General features: G+C 44.6%; 1 protein-coding gene across 13 annotated transcripts in view; it reads left to right on the top strand.

Moving 5' to 3' along the window:
* Positions 1 to 27,803, top strand: part of nfixb (nuclear factor I/Xb) — a 185,348-nt gene that overhangs the window by 36,415 nt on the left and 121,130 nt on the right. For 6 of the 13 annotated variants that reach the window (XM_029726785.1, XM_029726773.1, XM_029726783.1 and 3 more), the window contains exons 1-2: positions 5,460 to 5,615; positions 6,147 to 6,678. In XM_029726785.1, coding sequence (XP_029582645.1) covers positions 5,475 to 5,615; positions 6,147 to 6,678 — 673 coding nt within the window. In that variant the 5' untranslated portion in view covers positions 5,460 to 5,474. Of the gene's footprint in view, positions 1 to 4,501; positions 5,343 to 5,459; positions 5,616 to 6,146; positions 6,679 to 27,803 lie in introns of those variants that run through there. The other 7 variants (XM_029726774.1, XM_029726775.1, XM_029726781.1 and 4 more) reach the window with 2 other exon arrangements.

The following is a 27,803-nucleotide window of genomic DNA, read 5'->3' as shown; positions in this document are numbered from 1 at the left end:
ATCCCCCTCTCGCAAAATTGATTTCAATGTGATAATCAATGAGTGATTGACAAAACAGTTTCTCTTTATGTTTTGGTGACCCCCGAATCAAAATATAACATTCCAAACTGTAGCTGACTGTGTTCTGCAGGTTGTCCTCTAACCAGTGATGTGGTTTTTGTGTTGTGGTAGTTTCAACAACAGATTGTACAAAGAGGCATACCGTTCAAAAGTTTGGGGTCACTTAGAAATGTTCTTGTTTTTGAAAGAAAAGCACATTTTTTGTCCATTAAAATAACATCAAATTGATCAGAAATACAGTGTAGACATGGTTCATTTTGTAAATTACTATTGTAGCTGGAAACAGAAGATTTTTTATGGAATATCTACATAGGCGTACAGAGGCCCATTATCAGCAACCATCCCTCCTGTGTTCCAATGACACGTTGTGTTAGCTAATCCAAGTTTATAATTGTAAAAGGCCAATGGATCATTAGAAAACCCTTTTGAAATTATGTTAGCACAGCTGAAACCTGTTGTGCCGATTAAAGAAGCAATAATACTGGCCTTTAGACTAGTTGAGTATCTGGAGCATCAGCATTTGTGGGTTCGATTACAGGCTCAAAATGGCCAGAAACGAAGAACTTTCTTCTGAAACTCGTCAGTCTATTCTTGTTCTGAGAAATGAAGGCTATTCCATGTGAGAAATTGCCAAGAAACTGAAGATCTCGGGATGCTGGCCTTCTAGGCAGAGTTCCTCTGTCCAGTGTCTGTGTTCTTTTGCCCATCTTAATCTTTTCTTTTTATTGGCCAGTCTGAGATATGGCTTTTTCTTTGCAACTCTGCCTAGAAGGTCAGCATCCCGGAGTCACCTCTTCACTGTTGATGTTGAGACTGGTGTTTTGCGGGTACTATTTAATGAAGATGCCAGTTGAAACTTGTGAGGCGTCTGTTTCTCAAACTAGACACTCTAATGTACTTGTCCTCTTGCTCAGTTGTGCACCGGGGCTTCCCACTCCTCTTTCTATTCTGGCTAGAGCCAGTTTGCGCTGTTCTGTGACGGGAGTAGTACACAGCGTTGTACGAGATCTTCAGTGTCTTGGCAATTTCTCGCATGGAATAGCCTTCATTTCTCAGAACAAGAATAGACTGACGAGTTTCAGAAGAAAGGTCTTTGTTTCTGGCCATTTTGAGCCTGTAATCGGGAGTTGTTGAGAGTAGTCTTCTCTTTTCAGCAGTAGGTATTTGTTTTCCAAACTGAACATTATTCCTGCGATTGTATTTTGAAATGTGCAAAAGGCAAACCTACAGCCGCAACCAACCATAGAAATATAATCCATATATGGCTGTTCTCATTCAAATCAGGACTGGAAGCCATTGCTCTAATGTATCCATGACTTTAACAGTCAAATTGCCAGAGTAAGAGGTTCCGAAACCCTTCTATGTCTATGGCCACAATGCAGCAAGCTGCATATTTGGCACGCATGCTGCACAAACTGCGGCCTTCCTGATTGTAGGCATACAGATAACTGCCAAAATAATGAAAACACTTGAGTAAATGAGGGATACAAAGTATATGTTATGGTGTTGGGTGCATTTTCCTGGCATGGTTTAGGTCCACTTGTAGAATCTATCCCAAGGCGCATTGAAGCTGTTTTGGCAACTCTTGGTGGCCTAACACCCTTTTAAGACACGTTATGTTGGTGTTTCCTTTATTTTGGCAGTTACCTGTATGCGCTTGTGATCACACTTAATACACTGTTATTTTTTTTTAGAAACTATTGATCCTCTGTGGCTAAATTAGGCTCTCTGGTGTATTTTGAATATTGAGAATGGACCCAGCCCCACACTTGACCAGTCACATTTATTTATTATGCAGTTTATTTGTAATTTTTTTATTCATCAGTTACCCAATCAAGTCAGGCCCCCCCAGTTACCCACGTGGGCCCCCTACGTGCTGTGATTGATTGATTTTGAGGATATACCATAAATCACCAACACAGATTTGCGCTGCCTACTCTATTAAGAGGCTGAAAATAGGACTTGCTTATTTTTTATAGAGAGGTGAGGTAGGCTGCAGTTTTCAAAAGTCCGCTACTAAAGAGAGAAATGCATTGGGAGCAGTGGCTGGCTGACATAACTGATTATTGAATAACAAAACAAGAGATGATGACATAAATATCTTCAGTATCTCACTGAAGATATGTAGGAAAGAAATATAGCTAATTACTGAGGGTTTATTTGTTGTTGTATGTGGGTAGGTAGGAGATCATCATTGAAACAGAGCACTGCTGACAATGAAGGTTGTACACCTTAAAGGACAAGTGAAGCAAAAAAAAATGTTCTGTGTTTTATATATATTTCCACAATATGTGGAATAATACTGTGATATTGTGAAAATAATGATAATGCCCTTTTAAGTGTAAGAGCTGTTTGAAAAGACCGCCTGAAATTTCAGCCTGTTTTGGTGGGATGGAGTTTTGGCCTGCAATGTGACATCACCTGGCGGTAAATTAGTTAATAGACCAATAACAAACCCACTAGGCACAGACGTCAATGCAACGTCTATTCCACGTTGGTTCAACATAATTTCATTCAAATGGAATGGCAACAATGTTGATTCAATCAGTGTGTGCCCAGTGTGAAGACAGTTCCAAACCTCTCTGCCAATAATAGCTAGTTTTCAGTTTTTCCTTCCTTCCTCACTCAGACCACTCCCAGACAGCCCTAGCAAAATTATTGCAGGAGGAATTTCTCTTTGCTAAGAAGCAATTTAAAAATATATATTTTTACCATTTTAATTGAAAACAATCACAGTAATGTACTTGATATAATATTGAGATAATAACGGCTTCATTGGACCTTGAAAACCACATCACATTTTTGAATGTGGGATATTTGCATGATTACATTTTATCTGCTGTAGTGCTTTATAGGATGATTATGGTTTTAACAAAACATTTGCAGATAGTCTACTTTGCTTAGGTCCCTGTACTGGAAGCCACTCCTTTCTTTCATGAAGGCCTAAACCGTTATTGTCTTGATTTCTAGATAGTGTCTTATCTTTTGTTCCCCCTGTATCAATATCCTGTTATTTTTGTGTGTGTGAGTCTTTGTATTTTATGCACGAATGCAGGTACATTTTCTCAGCACTCTCTCTCTGTCCCTCTCTCTCTCTCTCTGTCTCTCTCTCCCTCTCTCTGTCTCTCTCTCCCTCTCTCGCACACAGACTCACACACAGACTCACACACAGACTCACACACACTCACCCTTTAAAGTATGTGTATCTTCAATTGAGATGTTCCTCTTATTTTAATGTCAGTTTTGTCTGTCTTTTGTTAGATGCTCATCGTGTTCTGCAACAATGGGTATTAGAGAAAGCAACAGAAATTGAACAGAAACCCAGGGATATATTGTCCTTTATTGTGCATTGTGACAGTTGATGGGTGTGAGCCAGACCATCTTGAAGCCAACTACTAAATGCTGGTGTGATGTTGTCTTCATCGTTCTAAGATTAAGCAGAAATAGTGCATGATACTGCAGCATATTAACCAGAGATTAGATTATATCAGTAGTACAGAGTGAGCGTGCACTAATACAAATGTGTTTTACATCATCTTTGTTGCAAATGGTGGAACAGAAATAGAGACGTTCTTCCATTTTACGGCAATTACAAACCCTGCAAACCCAACCCAAAGAACAATAAGACATCCACTTATTCAGACCGTTACAGATGCCTCTGCAAACTGTCCAGCAGTTGTAGAAGAAAGAGATTCATCATGGAGGCAAGGCACTCATTACTAGTCACAAACATGGACGACACAGCCATTGGAGGCTTTTGAGAAATAAAGCTCAATGATTTATCTGCAGACTCCTGTTTTTGGACTGGTGTTGATGAGATTGGGCTGAATGCGCCATAGCGACAGTTGTACCGGAACAGTACCCATTTCCCACCATTGTATTTCTCGTTTGCCTATTCGATATGTTGGTGTTCCTCCTTTTACCCTTCGTAATAGACATGCAGTGTACTGTATATGCTTTGGTTTTAAAGCACCCAGCGATACATTGATGCATCTTCTCTCAGGGTGGGAAAAAGGGTGGGTTTGTTTCCCCCTCTTTGTTCCTGTGGTAAATCCAAGACCAGCTGCCGGTTGTGGGGTCTGGTGGGATTTTGGAGCTGTGTGTTTTCTTTTGCCATCCTGTGCCAAGGTGGCGTTACGCAAGCAGAAAGAGAGGGTGGGGGTAGTGAGATGAGGCAATGGCGGCCAAACTGGAGATGGAAGCAGACTGAGGGTAGCTAGGATTGGTGTACGAGAAATACATGTCCCCTGAACTTTGCCTATGTGTCAGATAGGAACTTGTCGATTTGGCAAATTGTGCACTGTCGGACAGGACTGCGTACACTCTTTCTCTCCCGCTCTCTCTCTCTCGCTCTCCCTCTCTCATTCTCTCTCCGGCTCTCTCCCACTCTTTGCCACTAACCCCCCCTCCTTTCTCCTTTCCCTCCCTTTCAGCTCTTGAAGCTAACGCATTGGCTGGGCTACAGGCATCTTGTTGCCAAATAGGTGGGCCCTACTCGTGTTGGCAAAGGCTCAAGCAATGGTTAGGGAAAGAACGCGGAGAGGACGAGAGACGGCGAGAGAGAAACAGAGAGAGAAAGAGAGAGAGTTGGAGAGAAAAGGGGAAAAAAGAAGCAGCACTCGGCTTTGCCAGCGGTCGTACGCGCTCGTCCAACATTGATTTGGTTCTCTCCTTTTTTTCCTATTCTGTGCTCTGCACTCCCCAGCCCCCCCGCCTGTGTGTGTGTCTCTCTGAGTCGTACGCGGGGCCCACAGATCTGAGCAAACACCACTACCAATTACGCTTTGCCAAGGATTTTTTTTTTGCTTTATTTCCTCCTTTTTGGGGGGGGAAGCGCAAAAGAAGAGTGCTTATTTTAAGTGTGTCTATTCCAGTTGTTATATTTAGATAATTTTTGTTCTTAAATACCATTCACCATTTCTTTTTTAATCATATTTCCATTATTTCTCAATATTAGTTTTCTTCTCTTTAAATTTGGGTATTTTGTCTTTCTGTCCCAGATTTAACCAGCGATCCTTTGCAGCATTACACTGTGACCCCCAGAACACCCGGGGGGGTATCTTGTTTTGTTTAACTTTGTTCTACTGCTTACTGTGGACAACTGGAGATTCCTGAGATCTTCTGCTAATTATCTTTTTTACCCTCAAATTTTTTTAATCTGCACATTTTTTACACCCTGTCAAACCAGCACTTGCTGTACATTTGTGAGTGCGGGAAGTGGTGTTGGAGAATTCTTTTTCATTTTGAACGTTGTGCCAAATTTATGATGAGAGTGCAAAATGGTAACTACCAGACCGTCTGTCTTCCTCTTGCAGTGTGTTTTTGTGGTGATTTCTGTCCGCTTTCAATTTGTTGTTGAAATGTGAGTCTGGTTAGACTTCTTTTGCATGGCAGCAGGAGAGATAGGAAATGGTATGGCAGATCTTTTAGCAGCACATTTTAACAGTGGTCTTGTGGCGGCTAAGATTGGCGGTGAACGACCAGTGTGTGGCAACCCTGGCACAGGAACACTATGGCGAGATCTAGGCATTGTCGCTGAGCGATCTGTAGTGAAGGTATTATGGTATAGCTGAATAACTTCTCCTTTACAGTGGATGTAAAAAAAAAGTGTTTGCTCACCTTGGCTTGAATTTTTTTTATCTCGTTTGTCTTTTAAATTTCAATTAATCTGTTATTACAGTTTAATATAGTTTTTAAATGTGCTTTCAGATTATATTTTTTGTAAGACGGACAGGACCAGTAATTTACTATTTGAATTGTAATTGTATGTATGTACCTACAGTATTATTACATTTTGGATATTATGATTATTATTGTTATTATTATTATTAGCATTATTATGTCAGTTAGTGGTATTGTTGGTAATGCTAGCCCTGTCTAAGTAAGTCGTTTCTGAACTGTATCCCCTCTATTGGCAGTGTATTAACATTCTATCAAAACAGGAATTATTTTGGGGAAAAATGTCAGTAAATTGCCTCATCGCTCTTCTATCTTCAATAACTGATCTTCAGCTGTTTGCATGACACCATACAGCATGAGAATAACAGAGCACCCTCTCTCTCTCTGCCTCTCTCTCACTCTGTTAGGATGAATTTCATCCCTTCATCGAGGCCCTTCTCCCCCATGTCCGTGCCTTCTCCTACACCTGGTTCAACCTGCAGGCACGCAAACGCAAGTACTTCAAGAAGCACGAGAAGAGGATGACAAAGGATGAAGAACGCGCAGTGAAGGACGAGCTGCTGGGTGAGAAGCCCGAGATCAAGCAGAAGTGGGCGTCACGGCTGTTGGCCAAGCTCCGAAAGGACATCCGGCCCGAGTTCCGTGAGGACTTTGTGCTCACCATCACAGGCAAGAAGCCCCCCTGTTGTGTTCTCTCCAACCCCGACCAGAAGGGCAAGATCCGCCGTATCGACTGCCTGCGCCAGGCCGACAAGGTGTGGAGGCTGGACCTGGTGATGGTCATCCTGTTCAAGGGCAGCCCCCTGGAGAGCACGGACGGAGAGCGGCTGGTCAAGTCGCCCCAGTGCTCCAACCACGGCCTGTGCGTCCAGCCCCACCACATCGGCGTGTCCGTCAAGGAGCTCGACCTCTACCTGGCCTACTTCGTCCACTCACCAGGTCAGTTGGTGAACGCCTTACAGCTTTCTCTGTCTATTTCACACAGATACACACACATAGTCACACACACACACAGACACACAGTCACACACACACACACACAGACACACACACACACACACACACACACACACACACACACACACACACACACACACACACACACACACACACACACACACACACACACACACACACACACAGGTCAGTTTGTAAGGCCTTTTTTGCAACCACACCCTGAGCCTTGCCAAACCCTGCTCCTCCCCGTGCACCACCAGACCAAATGCTAGCCTGTGATAAATAACGAGAATCGCCTCCAAATGTAACGCCTTATCAACATTACAATTATAATAAAACACATTACAGAACCCATTTGACACCACTGACACACCATTTAATTTGTGTGTTGTTTTTGAGTTGTGTATGTGTCTTTAAATGTGTGCTTATCCAGAGATAAAGTCTGTGCTGGTAAATTTGTTCAGGTGCTTGTGTGCAAATTTGTCTGAATTTAAATATGCATGTTTAGGGGTGTGTTGTCTGTAAACAAACACATCTGCAAATGTGTTTGTCTCTGCGTGTGCTAATGTGCACAGTAATTGTCAGGCTATAAATGAGTGTCTTTAAGGCTGTTTTGTGTGTGTGTGTGTGTGTGTGTGTGTGTGTGTGTGTGTGTGTGTGTGTGTGATGTCTGTGTCGTATGTGGTGTGTGTATGTGTGTGGTGTGTGTGTGTGTGTGTGTGTCAGTAGCAGTCTGTCGTGTGTCTGTGGGCTGAAGAGCGTGGTGACAGCTGGCCCAGTACCAGGTTGTTTGGGAGACAGGCGACTGAGGCAGGGAGAGCCGCCCCGTCTCCAGCCTCACCCTCCCGCGCTCTACTCTCTCTGGCACCGCAGCCCACCTCACAGTCAGCCCTGCTTCGGTCGCTTCGCCAACACACACTCGCTCCCGCTCTCTCACACACACTCTTATAGCTTATACACGGAGACTCCCATACACTAATGCAAACAAACACACACACACACACACACACACACACATGCACACTGCATACAGAGACAACCCTTCTCTATATTAGCTCGTCAGTTTGGTTTAGTTTGTTTATGCACTTTTTTATTTGTCCAAATTCAACACAGGTGTTTCCTCAACAAACTTTATATGATACTCTATAAGCAGTCCTTTTTCATCAGTTACTTGTATGGAACGTGTGGATACTTACTTTGGAATGGAAAATGTAATGTTGAAATAGAGGAGACCCCGAAATGTATAGTATATATTGAATTTTACGTTTCTCTTAGTCTGGTGGATACACAGAGCCCCCCATGTCAGAGGTCAAATGTTGCGCAGAATTTTAAAGATGAATTTGTTGTTTATTATATATTAGCTGTATAGATAGTTTGTCTTGGGTATCACAAAAATAATGCCACACTTTGTTTTGTAAATTATCTTAAATAATATTATTGAAAATATCATTTTTTCAATAATACATTTGAACCTGTCTCTGATTACACAAGTTAATTTATATTTTTCTATTCCATGACTTTGATCATGAGAAAAGAAATAAGGACTGCATGAAATAGTTTTGAGTCTTGACATAGCACATTTTTCATGTTTATGATGTAACCTTGCAATTTCTGTCTGACAATACATTTGCTGTTTGAAGATTTTGCTTTTGGCATTTGTTATTTTCTATAACTGAACAGCCCACTGTGATCGTGCTGAAACAAATCTTCCGTTTGTTTTCTGTGTTTCCTATTGTTGGTTAGCAATGAAACACTCAAGTGAAAAGTGTAGTCAGGTATGCTGTGGGTGCAGTTAGTTGATTGACTCAGGTATGGGCTGATGGAACCCTCACGTACGTAGAACCCTCTCCTGCGTCGGTTATCCATTAGTATAAGGCTAAAGAAACGTATTGTCTTACACCAGGCAAGCGTACAGTTACAGAGCCCTAATTCTGCTTCTTGGCACCGTGGTGCTGCAGGCCTCTGTGACAGAGTACCCCATGCCGTGTTCTTTTCAGCACAGTGTGTAACTCAGCGTCAGTTAGCTGGGCCTCTGTGAGCTCGTCTTCCTGTTTCACAATGTGCTGCCGCTAACCCAGGCTCAGATTAGCTCCCTGTGAAGCCGCCCCTTAGAGCTTAGCTCTTTTACCCTGTGCCAGTATTCACCAGTCATCCCGATACTGTTTTACCCTTCAGTGTGTTTGTGTGTGTGTGTGTGTGTGTGTGTGTGTGTGTGTGTGTGTGTGTGTGTGTGTGTGTGTGTGTGTGTGTACGTATGTCAAGATTAATTTATTTTCTGAAACTTAAATGGTTGCTGCAGTTCAGCTAAATTAAATATAGTATTCTCTCACTTCCCACTGGGCACAGACATCAGTTCAACATCTAGTTTTGGTTTACATTTGGTTGAGTTGTCAACTAACGTGAATTCAACGTAATTTTTTCCCCCACAGTGTCATTGGATTTTGGTTAAAAGATGAGTAAAATAGGAAATTCCCTTACATTGATAATTTTTTGCCAATGCAATCAGTTTTCCACGTTGATTCAACATCATCACATAGAATATTTTGGTTTAATGATGTGGATACAACGCCAATTCAACCGTTTTTTTGCCCAGTGGGTTGGCTTTGTGCCTCTGTACAGGGTGGTATTCCTTCATAAATCATTGTTTTTTGTTACCTTTTGTTGAAATCGTTGTTTCCTTTCATCTTTGTCCACACTCATGTCAGAGAATAGAAAGTGTTTTAAAAGCTGGGTCTAAGCTGCCCTTGTTGGCAAATGCACAAGCCTTTCCTCACTTCTACAGAGACGGCATAGAACTTTCGGTGGACAGCCATATGCTCCACCTAGTTCTCCTGCCCATAGCTTCACCACCGTAACACCTCAACAGCAGCTCACTCCCTCCACTGTACACTGCAAGAATGAAAAGTACCATCTTAAAAAGCATGAACCAGTAGAGCCTCTGAAGGAGATGGGGTTAAAAGTTCACTGAGTGTAGGGCAGAGAGGGGGAACAGTGAGTGGTTTCATTTTAACCTTTGGAGTGGCAACGTTACCGTTTTATTCTTAGCTCCCTATCCCATGGTGTCTGTGTCTTTCGGAAGCTATCAGAGTCCAGGCCTTATCAGTGCATCTGAGCCGTTGGTGTGCTACAGTTCTCCTGCCCACTGATGTCACCGTCGCCAGCTGCAGGTTTTTCCCCTGCGGTATGAGTGACAGGAGACTCCTCTCCTCCTCTGCAGTAGTGCTTTTGTCCAATTATAGACTTAGGCCTTATGGGCGGGGCAGTGAGGGCTAGCTATTACTGATCAAAGCAGCTTACACTGCCGCTCCACAGCTGCAAGGCCCCTTATCAAAAGTATTTTAGACAAATACCTGGCTTTTCACCCAACGTAATGCAATTGCATTTAACCTGTGAGAGTCAGTCACCCAGGACTGGTTGTCCTGAGGTAATTCCTGATGCTGCTGATGATAATGGTTCAGGGATGTGGAGGAAGAACGGGCTGAGCTCATCTTTGATCAGATGTTGAATAAAGCACGGCTCAGCCAGTCAGGCCCTGCCAAGGCCCAGCTCAGGTCACTGCGCGATGGGAAAAGTTCATGTTTTTGTGCGGTGTGTTCCATATTTGTCAGTCTGATGAATCGCCGCTGTTCCAGTATTAGTCATGTTTGGAGCGTGCTCCCTCTCATACGGCTCTCATTACTGCTCTGTTATGATAAAAAGATGTTTCTGAGTGCACCCCTAATCTGTCCACCATGCTAGGAGAGATCTTGTCCAGGGATGTGCATTGTTGGGTCGCTGACCTATGCCAGCTCCACGGTGCGATGAACTCTGGCGCTGACCCGCCGGGACAACGAGCCCATCTCCATCTCCCAGACTCTCCATCTCACAAACCACGGGAGAGAACAGAGAGAATGATTTAACCAAACCGAACAAAGAGAGTGAGAGCCTTGGAGACCGACAGAGACTTAAGCCTTAACACCCTGTCAACCTTATCTATCGTACAGATTTAATATGATTTGCACAATATCCTGAGCTTTAAAAGGAGATAATGGTATTATCAGATTTTTCGAATGAATATGATGTTGCCAAATATGACGCAGTATTTTATTTCCCCAAAAAATACAGCCAGCCCTTTGCGTCTTTGTCTTTGTCTATTATGAAGGCAGGCCTGGGAAGGTTTGGGGGTTGTGGATGGGCGTTGGTCCTATGTTCTCTGATCCTGCTGTTGCACCATTCTGTCTCATACTGTCTCTGTCCCTGTGCCCAGACACAGAGAGAGTGTGGATGGGACCACACGGTCATGTGGATCCTTTAAGTCTGGGTACGTCATGCTTTGGCCAAAAGTGTTTGTCTCTCAGATATAGGGTGATGAAGGAAAAGCGGCGGACGTTAAAAGTATTTTAAAAAGAACCAAGAACCAGTTTTACAGGAAAAAATATCTGCTCTTTTCCTTGGCCGATAAACAAACTGAACTGCAGACTTCTGGAAGAAGAACAGAACTGTGTTCCTCCAATGTTCTGGCATGGGTCTGTAACCCGGGCCGACAGAGAAATACTGAGAACCGGCGCGACGGGGGCCACATTCATCTCGTGTGAAAAACACCCCGTGAACGCTCTCAATGGAAAGTTTAATATGCTGTTGTCATTTGAATAAATGCACCAATAATGTTTGAGCGTCGGCGAGCCACTCATGACAGAACAGTGTCATTGACACAGTGGCGTTTTTAATATGCAAAGGGTGCAGGGATCTCAAACAGCCTAGCTTGGCCCGTTTTCAGGGCCCTAGTTTTCCCCGTTCCCTTTTTGTGTGTGTGAAGAGCGCAGAGTGTATGGAATCCCTGGTAAACAGATTATTCGAGGGTGATAGGAAGTCTGAGGAATAGATGAAAAGACTCAACCCGTTAGGCGGTTAGGATTGCAGGGACACTGTGCGCTCCTTAACCACTTTTACCCATAATTCCTCCATAATCACAGTGCATTTACTGGCTTGTTAGTACACAGGCATACTTTATCACAGTATCCCATTTTCTTTATAAAAACAATACATTCACAGGGTCAAGTGCATAATATAACTGTCTCCTTTAGGCATCTTGGTTTTAGCTGTCCCAAGAAAAAAGGTGTTTGTTTTTGAAATTGCATATTACAAGTAATTCATTATTTTATCAAAAATGTTATCTACAGTGACTGAGGATTGTAATGGTATACCCTTTTGGCAGCATTTTTTAAATTTTATTTTCTGTTAATTATGATTTTGTGCCTATCATTTTGTTTTTACTGATTTAAAATGGACACATATTTACCGGAAATACTTAAAAAATATTTATCGTAGTTAAATAACACATTATAGCAAGCACAGCATCATGGGCATGGAAACATATACAATTGTTTAGTTGTCTCAGCCCTCCTTAAAATATCATGTTGTTCATCTTCATCTGAATGAAAAGAGGGGCTAAAAGGAGGATGAGCTGAGATTTTTGTTTTTGTATTTTTTGTATCGTTTTTTATCTCTAATGCTGTGTCGTCTCACTGCTTGATTTCTTATAGCCTTTTTGTACAGACGCCAGGCATGAAATCTGTCTGTCCCCAAAAACATATACCCACGCAGGAGGGGTGGACTGGCCTTTCTCAGCTCCCTGTGCCGAGGAGCGAGGGAGCGAGAGAAGGGATGAGAGCTGCCCGCCCAGTTCCCAGCCAGATTCTGATCCGCTCGCGCTCGGCCCAGTAGAGCAGAGCCGGGGAAAGGCTGTCCTGTAATTGGGACAGCTCTTTCCGTACGGAACCCGGGACAGTGGAGGCACAGACAGTCTGGGAATACTGATATGGGATCTCTGTGTCAGTATGTTATTTACTCCCTATCAAATTCTGCCATTTAAAAAGAGTAGCAACATAGTTTTCCCCAAAAATGTTTTATGAGAACTCTAAATATTTCATTCTATATCTATTATTATGATTTATTGTATTATTGTTAGTGGTATTATTAGTAGTAATAGTGGCCGTAGTGACATCACTCATTCTAATGTAATGTAAAAGAATATCTCTAAATACAGATGATGCAAAATGCCATGGTGAAACAAAGAGAGGCAGGGCAGAACTCAGTGTGGCTGGTTGGCAGCGTTTGGCACCCAAAGCTGCAGCTCTGTTTGGAAGGTGCCAGCTTTTCAAACCGCCGCACAGCCTCTGCCAGCCTCTCCTTCTGATCCTTTCTTTCTCTCGTTTTTAACCTTTTTTCGATGGTTTCGATGAACACTTACCCCCCTTCGCGGCCTCATCTCCCTCCGCCATGTCTGTGGCTTTTTTAGCAAGCCGACAGGAAATATCAGCGCTAAAATGTAGATGATATACTATATTATTTTATATTTATTGACCTCTTTATATTTCATAATATAATAATCACCATTTTATCAAACAGTGCTATATTGTGGGAATATTTTCATATGACTTTTTAGTGTTGATACTTTCAGTGTGATTGTGCTGTAAGGGATACTGGTCCAAAACAAAATGGAGGCTCATTCTCAGATCTTGCCCAATGAGAAAGGAGAATGACTTCATGCTAAATAACAAAATGGTATTTACTAAGTAACAACAGTAAACTGCATAGTAAACACACTGTAAAAAATAAATCTATATTCAAAATAACATAAAATAGTAATTCTTTATAGATAATTTTCCCAGCTGCTATAGCATTTTTTCACATCTCGCAGCTGAATAGGGAGAGAGAGAAGGTGGCTTGTGAGGGGGCGTGATGAGGGTTTGACAGGCGCACCAAAAAATTTAACAAATCACAATTGACGTGTGTTTGCATCTGCGAGCGAGCCTCAAATCCGTTTGGACAGAGACCTGGGCCTTCACGGAGAACATTCGGCCTGAATGTTGGGAGAGCGTAAAACGATGGTTGTGGGGGTGGCTGGAATGACTCCATAATGATCAGAAAATTAGTCCCATTATTGACTTAGAGTAAACAGGCCTCTCTAAGTGTGAAAGGGCCCCATTCAGCAAGGACCAGGAGCACTGCTTCTTTCTTTCTTTTATGGATCCACCCACGGCCTCAAGAGCCCCTCTTTTGTTCATTGAAATAACAGGGAAGTGAGGGAGAGAGAGGTAAGGGCATCACTCCCTTTGGAGGACATGGTATGGGGGCACTGACATACAGTAACAATACAGCTATGTCTGTGTATTTAGGCATTCTACATATAGATATAGCCTTCAAGTTCTGTATGTATTGTAGAAACTGTAACTGCATGTCAAGTTTTTAATAGTTGGGCATGCTAATGCTACAATTACATTCCTAGCCCTGCAGACAAACACAGTTCTGTTTTAGTACAATATTAACTGCCATTCAGTGATATCATGATGTTTAATTCTGTCTGTGTTGATGAGCTGAGATTCCCTGGCGGTCTCAGACCCTCTCTGGTTCCGCATCACTTAAAGGCGTGTGCACCGTCGGAGCTCTGCCACGCCAGCTGACAGCCAGGGGACGCAGGGTGTAAACTAGGTGCTAATGCGTCCTTTTGCCTGTTTGTCAGTGCAAATGTTTTAATTAATGTGAATCGAATAAATAAATAAACCCGCTATGCCTCTGAGCAGCTGAAAAACAAACACGCCTTTGCCGAACCAACAGAGACAAGGAGACAGAGAGATATGGCCACTTTGAAACAGCACTTTTGATCATATCAAAAAAATAATAATAGTATTTCCACTAGTTTTTTACTCTCTAAATTAATTAGTTAATAAACAATTGTCCATTATTTTAGATACAGTAATTTAGTCATGATGGCATTGTGAGACTTGCTACTCAAATACTTACTTCTATAACTCAAATTAGGAGAAAAGTCTTTAGAAATGCTTCATGCTGATACTATACAGTTGTGTACAGTTATAAATGGGCAACATTTGACCAAGTGGCAACTGTCTATTTAATTTAGACTGCTCAGTTTCTGAACATAACTGTTATAATGCTTATTTTCTCATAAATGTACTCATTGTGGGAGAATAGTATACAATAAAACGCATGCACACACACACACACACACCTTTTATTATTTTGTTGAGTCTGTGGAAGATCCATGCTATTCTACTGGGTTCTGCTGCCCAGTCCAGTCATTCCCTCCTTAAAGAGGAAGCAGGGCTATTCTACTGGGTTCTGCTGCCCAGTCCAGTCATTCCCTCCTTAAAGAGGAAGCAGGGCTATTCTACTGGGTTCTGCTGCCCAGTCCAGTCATTCCCTCCTTAAAGAGGAAGCAGGGCTCAGCTCCACTCGGCTCTGGACTCCGGCACAAAATCACAAAATCAGCTGACACTTTCACTTCATTATACCGTCTGTTTGCTTTTCATATGGACTTGAGGCTCCATTTCACAGGCATAATTTGGGATGGTAACATTCTCATTATAACCGTCAACTGTCAACACTTCTGCACTCACCTATAATTTCAGAATCATTTGAATTCTTATTGGCAGTTCCAATGCATGCATTTCATAAAAGAATAAAAAACAACGTTTTTTTCACAAGCAGTAAGAAACTATGGAGAAGATTAAAGCAGGAAGTAGCACGTTTATGAGATTGCTCAGGTTTGTTTAGCCGTGCATATTGGTGTATTTACTTATGAGCGTTCACATTTTGGAAATCACCTCATTGTATTTTGGGCTATTTAGTGTCTGAGGCTGGTGCCTGGCTTTTTGATGCACACAAACATACCTGTGCTTTGAGTAATTGACCAGAAAGCCCCTGCATGGGTTGCCATGGCACCTACCCCTGCTCCCTGCATACCTTTGCTGGGCGGTATCCAAGGTGCTTCTAGGACAGCTCCTATTGGCACACAGAGTGTGGTGCTGGGCTGTTGCTGTGGCACTCTGACCCGTAACGTAGGCAACCGCAGGGCACAGAGCTGCCAGAGGAATCCACTCCGATCTGTTTCACCCTATAGACAGAGCATTACTAACTTGAATATGTCTGAATTCAAGCAGAAATTCCAATACAGGAATACATACTCAAAGAGAAGATTCACTCCATCTTGGTCTCCTTTAGTCAAACCCATTTGAGGGATCTCTGAGACCCTGGTTCAGAGTTTAGCTTCAGTGGGCCTGTTTACAGACCTACGTTTGTTAATTGAATAACTTCTAAAGGTGCAGTAGTGGTGCAGTAGTGACTATCCTAGGTGTCCCATCCTGTGCACACAGGAAGTGTCTCCGTGTTTTGATGGCCCAGTTATGAAATTAGTTCAAATGCAGGGCCTATGAGAGAGCCTCCTCTCATGGGACAGAGCTACTGTAGCGTTCAGAGCCACCCTTTGAAAATATTGTTATAGTTCATAAACATGAGGCTACATCTCTTTCCCTTTCATTTTTCAAACGCAATCTGTTTTATCCTTCAAAATAACCGAGAGATCCCCAAAGATCTCAACTCCAATGAGTGAGTCTATGTATGTTTATGTGTATGTGTATGTGTGTGTGTGTGTGTGTGTGTGTGTGTGTGTGCGCATCTTTGTGCATGCGCACATGTGTGCAATAGTGGCAGAGCGAGCGACAACAAACGGCATCCGTAGCACAGCATATGTGTGCCTGCTTCTCCCCACAGTCTCCCAGTGCTCCCACTCACCCACCCAGCACCTGAACCCCAGTTTACACCTGGTGCCACACACACACACACACACACACACACACACACACACACACACACACACACACACACACACACACACCTAGCAGTGCACATACGTGAACTTACAGTCCCTGGGTAGGCCCAGGACCTGGGATTCACCTCACTGCTCATACTGGGTGCCCTTGCCCTGAGTGGAGGGTGTACAGAATGGCTACAACAGACCCTGACCTGGTCCCCTCCACTGGTCCTAGACTGGGTGCAATCTGTCACCACACTGGACTGGGAAACTTGGATTTGTTGGTTTAGGTCCAATAACATGTGGTATGTTTTGTCAGAATTCACTTTGAATTCGAATGGCCTTAGGGATGATGTTCAAATAATGGTCAATTCAGGGATTCTTGACATGAGATGTTTGCAGATCTCTTTGCCTTATAGTTTTTGTGCTAACATGCGCTAGTTGCTGTATGATCTGACTCAGACCACCCTGCTCCAGAGTTGTACTCAAGTTTCCATTATACTACTTTGTTTAATATGATTGAGGCTCTCCTCCAGCAACCCAAACCTACAGGGGAGCACCCAAACGGAATTACCTGAGCCTGAGTCCCTCTGCACGTGCTCCTTAGCAGCACAGGCAGAGATTTAGAGAGTAATCCAAGCCGCTGTGTTTATTTTAAGAGCTGATGATTTAGAGACTGACATTAAAAGGAGAGGGCAAACAATTTAAGAGACATTGTGAATGGAAGAGAGGAGTAGGTGTGGGCGGGAGAATCAGGACTTCTCTTTCCCTCTTGCTCTCGCTCTCACTCTCTCTCCAGGCTCTGCTGTAAAAAAGCAGAGATGACAGTGAATTAGAGCAATCTGGCCTCCATTCTGCGGTTAGATTTTTATCTGTGGTTTTGGCCCCAGAGAATACAGAGTCGATGCTTACTTTTTTTGCTTGTACTTTTATTGTTGTTTCTGCTCCTTTCATCAGAGTTTATTTTATCTTCTGCTCTGGCTGCGGAATGGGTTCTAGCGAGAGCTGATTCACGCTGCTTCAGGAGTGACCTGGTGGAATATTCCATACCTTGGTCAGAGCTTTCTCTTTTACATGCAGCAGATACTCTACAAATGCTTCGGCCAATTTCGATTGCCTGGTTACCCAGACTCATTACTCTGGCCAAACGTTTGTTTCTTCTCCTCTGAATTTGACTCCCTCACGGGCCCTTATAGCAGGGGTATTCAGCTCTTACCCTACGAGGTCCGGAGCCGGCTGGTTTTCTGTTCTACCTGATAATTAATTGCATCCACCTGGTGTCCCAGGTCTAAATCAGTCCCTGACTATAGGGGAACAATGAAAAGACACAGTGGAACTGGCTTCGAGGTCCAGAGCCGAGTTTGAGGGCCTTACAGAATGCGAACACATTCGAACTGTCTGATTGGTCCCAGAAACCAATGGGTTGGGCCAGAGCCAGAACACACATGGATAAAGCGATGAGTTGAAAATTCGTCATTGGCTTTGATACTGTGGGTAGAGTCGATCCAGTCGCTATTTGTATTTGTATTTATTAAGGATCCCCATGGTGGCATGTTTTGGCATGTCTTGTGGGGTATGCATGGGTGTCCGAGCTGTGAGCTAGTAGTTTAAACAAAAGCTGATGACTTTGTTTTGTACAACGCCCCATGTGACCACGAACGACTTCAATGATGGCAGATTCAGACTGAAGTATGTACAGTAGCGATCGATATAGCAACCGAAGAATTCCGTGTGAGTCATCAGGAAAAAATGTTGGGGCTAATTCTGACCGTTGGAAGACCTGTTTTGATCTTTGGGCAGGAACTCAAATCCACAACCCTGGCAGCCTCATAGGGAAATCCTTCTGATAAGAGACACGATTAACCTAACAATTTGAAGCCCTAGGTTCCTCACAGAGAAGACTCCTGTCTGTGTTCTCTGACTCAGATACCTGCGTCACACTCCAATCTCGTAGTTACATTATATTCTGCTCAGCCAAATTACAGTGCATAATATGGTGTGGATTATGTCAAATGGGTTGACATTGATTGAAGACATCTGCTTTGACATCATGTTTAAACCATCTTGGTTAGACACATTTGATATGTTTCCCAAAACCCACATTACAAAAAGATGGCTCTATTCACACATCTCTTATTCAGGGGCTTTCTATGTGTGATATTATATAGCCTAATGCAAAACAAACAGTTCCAAATTACACACATTATTTTCCCATACTGAATCTTCCAAGGCGTTAATCAAATAAACCTTTCTTTCTCTTTTTCTTTTAACCAGTCTCTGTCTCTCATCTAATTTTTTCTCTCAGTGAAGTTGTCCTGGCCAGAACTCTAACTGAAATGGCCTTTAGTACAGAGGCTCTTTTGTGGTTGACTAGCTGTTTGTGAAAAATACCAGGGTTTTTCTCTGCGCCTCAGGTCCGTAGCTGTGTTTCTTTTCGGGCTGGTCCGGTAACACTCATGTCCTACACACACTGGGGGCTAAACCTTCAGATTTTATTTTGGTTCGGTTTGGCTTCGAATGTCTTTCCGCTTATTTCTCTTTTTTTTTTTACTTCCCTTGTTTTTCCCTTGGCGTTGTGTAGCTTGAACGCCAGCTCTGAGCCTCTCCCCACTCGCCCTGATACATGCAGGCCAGCTGCACCGGACGCGGCTGTGTCGTCTGTGACATTTCGTGAGAGGACATCTGCTCACAGCCCAATCCCTGGCCTCTGAGCCGTCCCATCTCACTTAGCATGCTAGCCGCTGTGTCCGCTCTAACATGAGCTCCCAAGGACAGGGAGACGGCGGGAGTGCAATGTAGAATAATCGGTGAGATGCGCTGGACACATTTTTTCACTAAGAAATCATGCAGACGATGCTTTGACGGCAGGGTGTGAGGAGCATGTTATGCATACAGTATGCATACTGGTTGTGTATTATTTTGAAATCTGTATGTGTACGTGTGTATGTTGACAAAATGGCATCCAATAAATTGGGTCATTTTTCAGCTTTGACACAAGGGCACGTGTGTCTCACACGTGCCCCCCCCCCCCCACACACACACACACACACACACACACACACACACACACGCACACGCACACACGCATGGACACACACACGCGCACTCATGGACACACACACACACAAACACACACACAAACACACAATCGTTGGTTTTACTATCCAAGTGGGGACCTAGAAATGTATTCCCATTCACAATCCTATTTTCCCTAACCTTAACCCTAACCTTACCCCTAACCCTAAAACTAAATCTAACCCTAACTGCTAATCCTAACCCAAATTCTAACCCTAAACCTAACCCCTAAGCTTAAAATAGCGTTTTTCCTTTTGGGGACCGACGAAATGTCCCCACCTTTTTTCTTTCTTGTTTTACTATCCTTGTGAGGACTAGTAAAGTTAGACCACACACACACACACACACACACACACACACACACACACACACACACACACACACACACACACACACACACACGCACACGCACACACGCACACACGCATGGACACACACACGCGCACTCATGGACACACACACACACAAACACACACACAAACACACAATCGTTGGTTTTACTATCCAAGTGGGGACCTAGAAATGTATTCCCATTCACAATCCTATTTTCCCTAACCTTAACCCTAACCTTACCCCTAACCCTAAAACTAAATCTAACCCTAACTGCTAATCCTAACCCAAATTCTAACCCTAAACCTAACCCCTAAGCTTAAAATAGCGTTTTTCCTTTTGGGGACCGACGAAATGTCCCCACCTTTTTTCTTTCTTGTTTTACTATCCTTGTGAGGACTAGTAAAGTTAGACCACACACACACACACACACACACACACACACACACACACACACACACACACACACACACACACACACACACACACACACACTCCCTCATGTGTTCTGCAAGCCCTGTCATTACTGCAGTCTTGATGCGGTCAGTGGGTGGTACAGAGGCCTCTCATTATTGTCATTTTATGACAACTTTCACTCTTTCTCAGCAGCACTCCCTCCCGCTCTCATTTCAGCTCCCTATCTTTCTCTCCCCCCTCTGCAGCACAGCCCTCCCTCCCTCTCTCCTAGCCCTCTGGAAACCCACATCCATTTCTCTGGCTGCTGGAATGGGAGAGTGTTTGTTTTTAGTGTGTAAACCATACTGAGACATATCCCCAGGGCAGGTCTCATTTGAAGTGTTTTGGCGAGGGGGCAGACAATTTGGTCTCGATTGCAAAAGTATGAAACGGGAGATTCAGCCACGGCATTGTTCTGCACTTTGACAGCGGCTGACAGTTATTGTGTTTAGTTTTGAATAACGGGGGTAGCTCTGATGTGACCCCGTGCCCCAGTGATGTGTGTATTCAGCGTGAGGCTGGTGTTGTACAATACGTAAACAACGACTAAAGACTCTGTCATTAGGGATGTGTCTATGTGGGGAGAGAAGACACCCTCCAGGGGTCCCTCGCTGTTTAGCTCCGAGGATTTATTACATTACCACTGGTTTATTATACACTGTCATTTATTATCTTACCGACTGCAGTTGAATAAACTAGCCGGATTGAATTGCGACTTTCACACCTTCTCAGAGAGCTATGGGTGACAGGGTTTATGGTGCTGTTACAGAGGAGTCTCTGTTAACGCCAGGGATTGAGGGAGAGAGGGAGAGTGGAGCGCGAGACAGAGTTAGGAACGGCTGGGCCAAGATACTGTAGAGAGAATGTTGGAAAGGAGAGTGAGTGACAGAGTGAGTGAATATGTGTGTGGGAGTGTGAGGGATTGATTTAGAGATAGCGTGTTATGGTGAGCAACATAAAGAAAAATAGAGAGTTACATAAAGAGAGAGAGAGAGTTATGGAGAGAAAGAGAGGGAGAGAGAAGGAAAGAGAGTGTGTATAGAGGAAGGCCCTGGGGCAGTGGGGGAGTGAGAGCAGGCTGGTTTACCTGAGGACAGGCGGCAGATAAATCCAGTTTGAGCTCAGCCCCTGGGCCCTCACTGTTCCCTGGGTGTGAAAAGATCCTCTCGCCATGCCCCTCTCTCCTTCTCCACCCCTCTCCTCCTCCTTTTACTGACACAGGTGTGTTTTAGGAGGGGAGGTGTTTTAGGTGGGATGGGGTGGGGGGTCTGGGTCATCCAGGTGAGATAAGGGCAGAGCATTATGGAGGAGATGGGAGGTGGCACTGTGACAGGGAGCTGGAGGAGGGCTCACATGAACATGGACCATCAACATAGCAGACTGTACCATGCACCCGTTGGGGCTCAGGGACTATACTTCCTCATTAGACTTCCTCATGTCTTTTTTCAGTTCCAGTGTCCCAGAGGAAAAGGCACCGGTTGGCAGGTGAGCCCTGTGTAGCTGTAGCACCACTAGAGAAAGAGTATGGGAGTAAGATGTAGTAACTTCCTCTCTTGCCTTCCCTCTCCTGTCCCTGTGCCGCTTGGGCCCAGCCTGTTAGCATGAGGCTGTAATTAGCACTTCTAACGTTGTTAGCCTCTAATTTCATTTTGTAGGAGAAGCCCCATGACTGAGTCTGCTGGTAACGCAGAGTTGACTCAAAGTCACAGAGTTTCCCTGTGTGGCTGCTTCCAGGTTCGACCAGGGCCGTGAGTTCATGTGCATGTTCCACTGGCTAATTAGGATAAAGCCACAGTGGGGTAAATGCTCCTTTAGTCAGAGCCTGACCTCCCCCAGGCTTTAGCAGTGTGAAAGCATGGCCTGTGCCCTCCCTTAATGGGAATTGTTCTTCAGTTTAATTATTTTCCACACACTCTCCTCCAGGCCTGCAGTCAGGGAAAATCCCCAGGCCTTGTGATGGGATTCCCTGCTTGTAACAGGTGAATAGGTTCAAAGCATCAACCAACCAGGCTGAGTGTGTGTAAGTTCAGGTGTAACGTATTATCTCTGCTTTCTGTTCTGTGCGTCTGATAGTAAGGAATCCCTGAGATCATGTCAGGTGGGGATGAGAAGAATTCTGTTTATAAGATCCAGTCAGAGCTCTGAGGTCAAGTAGACAGTGAGGAGGCTCATAGCAGGGCTTCAGAGGCAAGCCAAATTAGGAATCAGTCAGGACCAATCAGAGAGCCATGAAGAGCTTTTAAGACTGTGCAGAAGCCAATCAAAGAGTGAGAAACACATTTTGGAATTAGGCTGGACCAATGGGAGGTGGAGGCCAGGTACAGAGGCTGTCATGGTCCATTTGTGCTCCTCAGCACGGTGGGTCTCCTGAGGTCACGGAGCTGAAAATCACAAAGACATGTGGAATGCTGAAGCCTCGCCAACACAAACACGCATTAGGCCCGGCCGACCAGGTCTCATGGACCGTCTCTCAGGGGCAACGCTGCACATTGGGCCGTCCAGTCTCCAGCCCAACTCAGAGCTGTTCCCCTGACGGAGGAGAAGGAGGACAGGTAGGGAGGTTTAGGGAACTGGTTGCACAATGACTCTGAGAGGAAGACACTAATTAGAGGCCACCTTCAACCTGAAAATAGTATGTTCACCTTCCCTGAGTCCATCTTCTTAGGTGAAGTTGAGGAAAAGAGAAATGCTCAGTTCTATGAAGAAGATGTAGCGTTTTATTATGGGATATTAAAGGAGCACAGGGGGCCGTGAGCTGGTCTATTTGACTTAACCATAAAATGGTCTTTTAAATATGGTCTCTTTAACAAAATCCTAATGGTAATGATTATGGTATTAAACAAATAAACAAAGCGTTTATCCTGGCTGGACCAGTGCTGAGGTGAATTTTCTTCCTATATTCGTAACAGAGGCCATTTTGGCTGCAACAATAGGAAGGGAGCAGTTAGGGTTTCGCTAGCGGAGAAAAAAAGGATTGTTGAATTATGGGTAAAGACAGCTGAGGCTAACCAGGTTTGGTTGTAGGGTAAAGTGGGGGGCTTATTGAAAAACAAAAGTCTATGACTCAGACACGCACTCAAGGAGAAATTTAGGCTGCAGGCTTTTCCCCCCACCAAAATTCAATGAAAACACATGGAGTCAAATTATATAAAAAAGAACACCTTCAAAAACATAAAACCCAGGGTTCATTACAGCCAAGAAAATGTTCCACGTATCCTCAGTGTTAATGCCAGAAGAGGAGGGGGGAGGGGATCCATCCTCACATTTGCTATCAATTTAGGGCACTGAAAATAAGCACCAGGTTTCTCTGGAGCCGAATGGAGGAGGAGGAATGTTTTCTCTATATAAAAAAAATGAAATGGGGAGGGTGAGAGTGAGAATGGGAGAGGGGGTGAAGGGAGAGAGAGCGAGAGAAGACAAGAGAAAGAGAGAAAATGAGGGAGAGAGAAAGAGAGAAGATGAGGGAGGGAGGGGGGGAGGGAGGGAGGGAGGGAGAGAAAACGAGGGAGAGAGACAGATGAGGCGAGAGAGTATAGCAGTGTAATAATAGCAACCTGGGTAAATGAGAGGGCGCTGGCTGATTTGACCTCAGAGTGACCTGGGTCTGGGCTCAGTCAAGCCTCTCTCCACCTGCTGACCACACATGGCTACAGAGGATCACTCCTGTAGCTATAGTTAACACAAAAACAGGCCAAATATATACATGTCTTAACTTGTATAGACACTATGCACGCCTTCTAAGACTGCTTCAGAACTGCATGACAACAGGAGATATTCCCTGTGATGTCTCTGCATATTTGATGAAGAGGATGCCTTTTGAGAAGACAATCAATATTTTTTTATTTGAACGACATGCCAGTAGGTTAGGTATTTTAAGGTTGCCTCTATTGTAATATCTTAGAATGTGCTGTAATTCCTAAAGGATTTCTTTGGTCTTATACTGTGTGGTGATGCTGTAATGTTACATGATCGACCTCACCTGATCAGAACTGCATGTCAGCAAACAAAATGGACAAAGACACTGACTCCTCTCACACAAACTCCTCCATCCAAATCTTACTTCCCGAGACAACATGTTGCTCCTGTTTTGGAGAAACAGACGAAAGAAGAGGCCTGGAGAAAAAGCAGGAGGGAGAGCAGAGAAGGAAAGGGAGAACGTGAGAAGGAGGGAGGGAGAGTAAGAGAGAGACCAGATGTGTCTTTTGTTTAGATTTGAACAGGGCGGAAAGGAAGGGTGTAGGAGTTAGGGCTGAGTGGTGGAGGGGGTTTGGAGGAGTGTTATGAAACCAAACCATTCATAGTTGAGCGGCTGCATGTAGGAAGGAGGCTGTACTGTACGGTATGCGTGTGATTACCTACCAGCAAACCACATTCATTATCCTAATTGCTACAATGGTGCCGGCGGTCGGGACTGAGAGGGGCGATCGAGAGTGAGCCACGCTGTTAACATTTGTTAGCCTCATTGACTCAAGAATTCACGGTCTCTGTCATTTTAGGCAGTGCAGAATGGTGGTGGGTTTCTCATACTAGCCTGTGGCAGTATAACAATGAAAAGGGATAGGGATTGTAAGCCCATTTTTCCAATGGAATACTGTAGATGTTTTGTTCATATGGGATCTGTACAGTTGGAGCTAAGCAGATGAATGTGCTGACGGTTTTAGCTTAGCACATGTGTGATCGTGAGCAGACAGAGACACACAGAACACAAGCTGTTTTCCACCATATTGAAATCAAACCAATTAGGAAATGGTGCCAATTGTGACCACCCTTATGGTGTATTGTACAGTCGTTTATGAAACACTGTTGGCCATCACCAAATGAGGCCCTAAGTTGCTGAAATCTCTCCATCCCCCTCTCTCCAGCTGTGTGTGTGTGTTTGTGTGTTTGTGTGTTTGTTTACTCTATCTGTCCCTTATCTGGACTTGTGTCAGATTCTTTATGAGATAAGATAATTCCAGTAATATGATTGTGATAAACAGTCCTGGGCTCTCTAGCTCCACCTCTGCATATTGTGGCTTTCCTCTCCCTTTAGCTGTTAGCTTGACTTAACTACGTGCATCATGCGTTTCTACGTTTTGGCCAGAGGAGCTGGGTTCTTCAAACAGTGGAGAAAGCCCTGATCAGGACACAGTCTGTTAGTAGGTGGTTGGCAGGAACTCTCTCTCTCTCTCTCTCTCTCTCTCTCTGGCTATAGTGTGGTGTAGGGCCAGGGGACTCCTGGGAAGACAAACCATCCTCTCTGCCTGTCCAAGGTGGCTGCTGCTGAGGCAGCCAAAGTAAATGACTCTCTTCCTTGGATGGCTGTGCTGGGAGATGACTGTAGGGGAGGAAATTCTCTCTGTGTGTGAGTGTGTATGAGTGCAGACTGCATACTGTATTCATGTGTGTGTGTGTGTGTGTGTTTGTATGAGGTACTGGATGAGTACCCTTTGTATAATAATCTGTGTGTGTGTGTGTTTGTAGCGAAGCTTATTTATTGTGGTTGGTCTTTTTTACGAGGGCCAGGAATAGCGGTAATGCTATGAGAGGAATGGGGGCTGCCTGGCTAGCGTGGCGCAGCGGCGCTGCGTCAGGTCTTCTCGCTGGAGGTCGCATCGCTCATGGATGATATCAAATTTCCTCATCACATCCTCATTGGCTACACCCACCCAGCCCCCCACATTTTCTTGGGGTCACCACAAACCCACAGGATTGAACCAGACCACACACAAGGGGAAAGGCTGGGAGAGAGGAGAGGGACAGAGAGCCAGACAGGGCTTGTAGTTGGATATCTTACAGCGAGCGTGTCGACTGGGGAGGAGGAACAGAAGAGTGGAAAGATGAGGTTATGGATGAATGTGGGTCTGGACAGCTCTAGTGGTCATGGGGAGAGCCCCCAGAGAGAAGGAAGGAGAGAGAGATAGAGAGAGAGAGAGTGGGTAGAATGAGGGAGAATGAGAGAGAGAGACTTATCTCAGAGGAGAGAGTGGTAACTGGAGATGAGGAGCTTATGTTGACCTCAGCAGGTCTCTGTTGAACCCATGTTAAATGGAGAGGAAATAAATTGATGAATGGAAGAATAGATATTTCATTTCATTCATTTAAGTCATTTAGCAGACGCTCTTATCCAGAGCGACTTACAAATTGGTGCATTCACCTATAATATCCAGTAGAACAAACACTTTACAATAGTGCATCTAAATCTTTTAAAGGGGGGAGGGGGGGGTTAGAAGGATTACTTTATCCTATCCCAGGTATTCCTTAAAGAGGTGGGGTTTCAGGTGTCTCCGGAAGGTGGTGATTGACTCCGCTGTCCTGGCATCGTGAGGGAGCTTGTTCCACCATTGGGGTGCCAGAGCAGCGAACAGTTTTGACTGGGCTGAGCGGGAACTTTGCTTCCTCAGAGGTAGGGAGGCGAGCAGGCCAGAGGTGGATGAACGCAGTGCCCTTGTTTGGGTGTAGGGCCTGATCAGAGCCTGAAGGTACGGAGGTGCCGTTCCCCTCACAGCTCCGTAGGCAAGCACTATGGTCTTGTAGCGGATGCGAGCTTCAACTGGAAGCCAGTGGAGAGAGCGGAGGAGCGGGGTGACGTGAGAGAACTTGGGAAGGTTGAACACCAGACGGGCTGCGGCGTTCTGGATGAGTTGTAGGGTTTTGATGGCACAGGCAGGGAGCCCAGCCAACAGCGAGTTGCAGTAATCCAGACGGGAGATGACAAGTGCCTGGATTAGGACCTGCGCCGCTTCCTGTGTGAGGTAGGGTCGTACTCTGCGAATGTTGTAGAGCATGAACCTACAGGATCGGGTCACCGCCTTGATGTTAGATAGATAGATAGATAGATAGATGGATGGAGGGATGAAAGGCTTTGGTCTGTGGTGGCCTGTTTGTCTGTGGTGGCTGTATCTGTGGTGGCTGTGTCTGTGTCTAGGTTACATGAACATGAGAGAGAGAGTGTGTGTGGCCACCTCAATGCCACACAGTCTCTTTTACATGTTTTAGTTCACTAACAGGCACACACATGAAGAGCCTCATTCAATAACAGCAAAATGTTTTGTGTGTCCTTGTGTCTGTCTGTATGTGTGATCCTATGCGTCTCTCTTTCTCTCTCTCTCTCTCTCTTTCTCTCTCTCTCTGTGGCACGGGGGCTCTCTGGCGGGCTGTGTTTGAAGTGGCTTCTGGGAGCCTGTGGAGCGTGCTGAAGGTCAGGGGTTACAACAACTGTGCCTCCCAGACCCCCCTACCCCCTCCTCTTCCCCAAACCCCCTCAGCCCCGCTTTCATGTCACACACAGCCACAGATCACTTCCAGATTCCCCCGACATGATAAGGGGTAAAACACTATTGCTTTTTGCTACCTGCTGTTCTGATGAGTTGAGATATGAGACCCCTTCATTTGTATGTGGCATGTTGAAAAGTCACAACACATGTTTTTATGCCCTTAAAGGCCACACACACACACCGTCTGTCAACTGGCCATTGTGTCTCTGTCTTGGTGTATTCCGTAAGTGTTAACAGAGTACAGTTCCTTTGGGTTCAGTGAGTATGGTCTTAGTAGGAATCTGGTCTACCACAGAGAAATCTGTCATTTGCTCTGTCATTTGGTGTGACATTGTAATGTTGTTTGCATTCACCTGTCTGGAGCTCAGATATTTCTGATAGTTTAAGCATCCCTCGCCCCT

Source organism: Salmo trutta, chromosome 32 (genome assembly GCF_901001165.1).
Source record: "Salmo trutta chromosome 32, fSalTru1.1, whole genome shotgun sequence".
Taxonomy (NCBI): Eukaryota; Metazoa; Chordata; class Actinopteri; order Salmoniformes; family Salmonidae; genus Salmo; species Salmo trutta.
The sequence above is the reverse complement of the archived record's forward strand: the minus strand, read 5'-3'. Positions and strand labels throughout refer to the sequence as shown.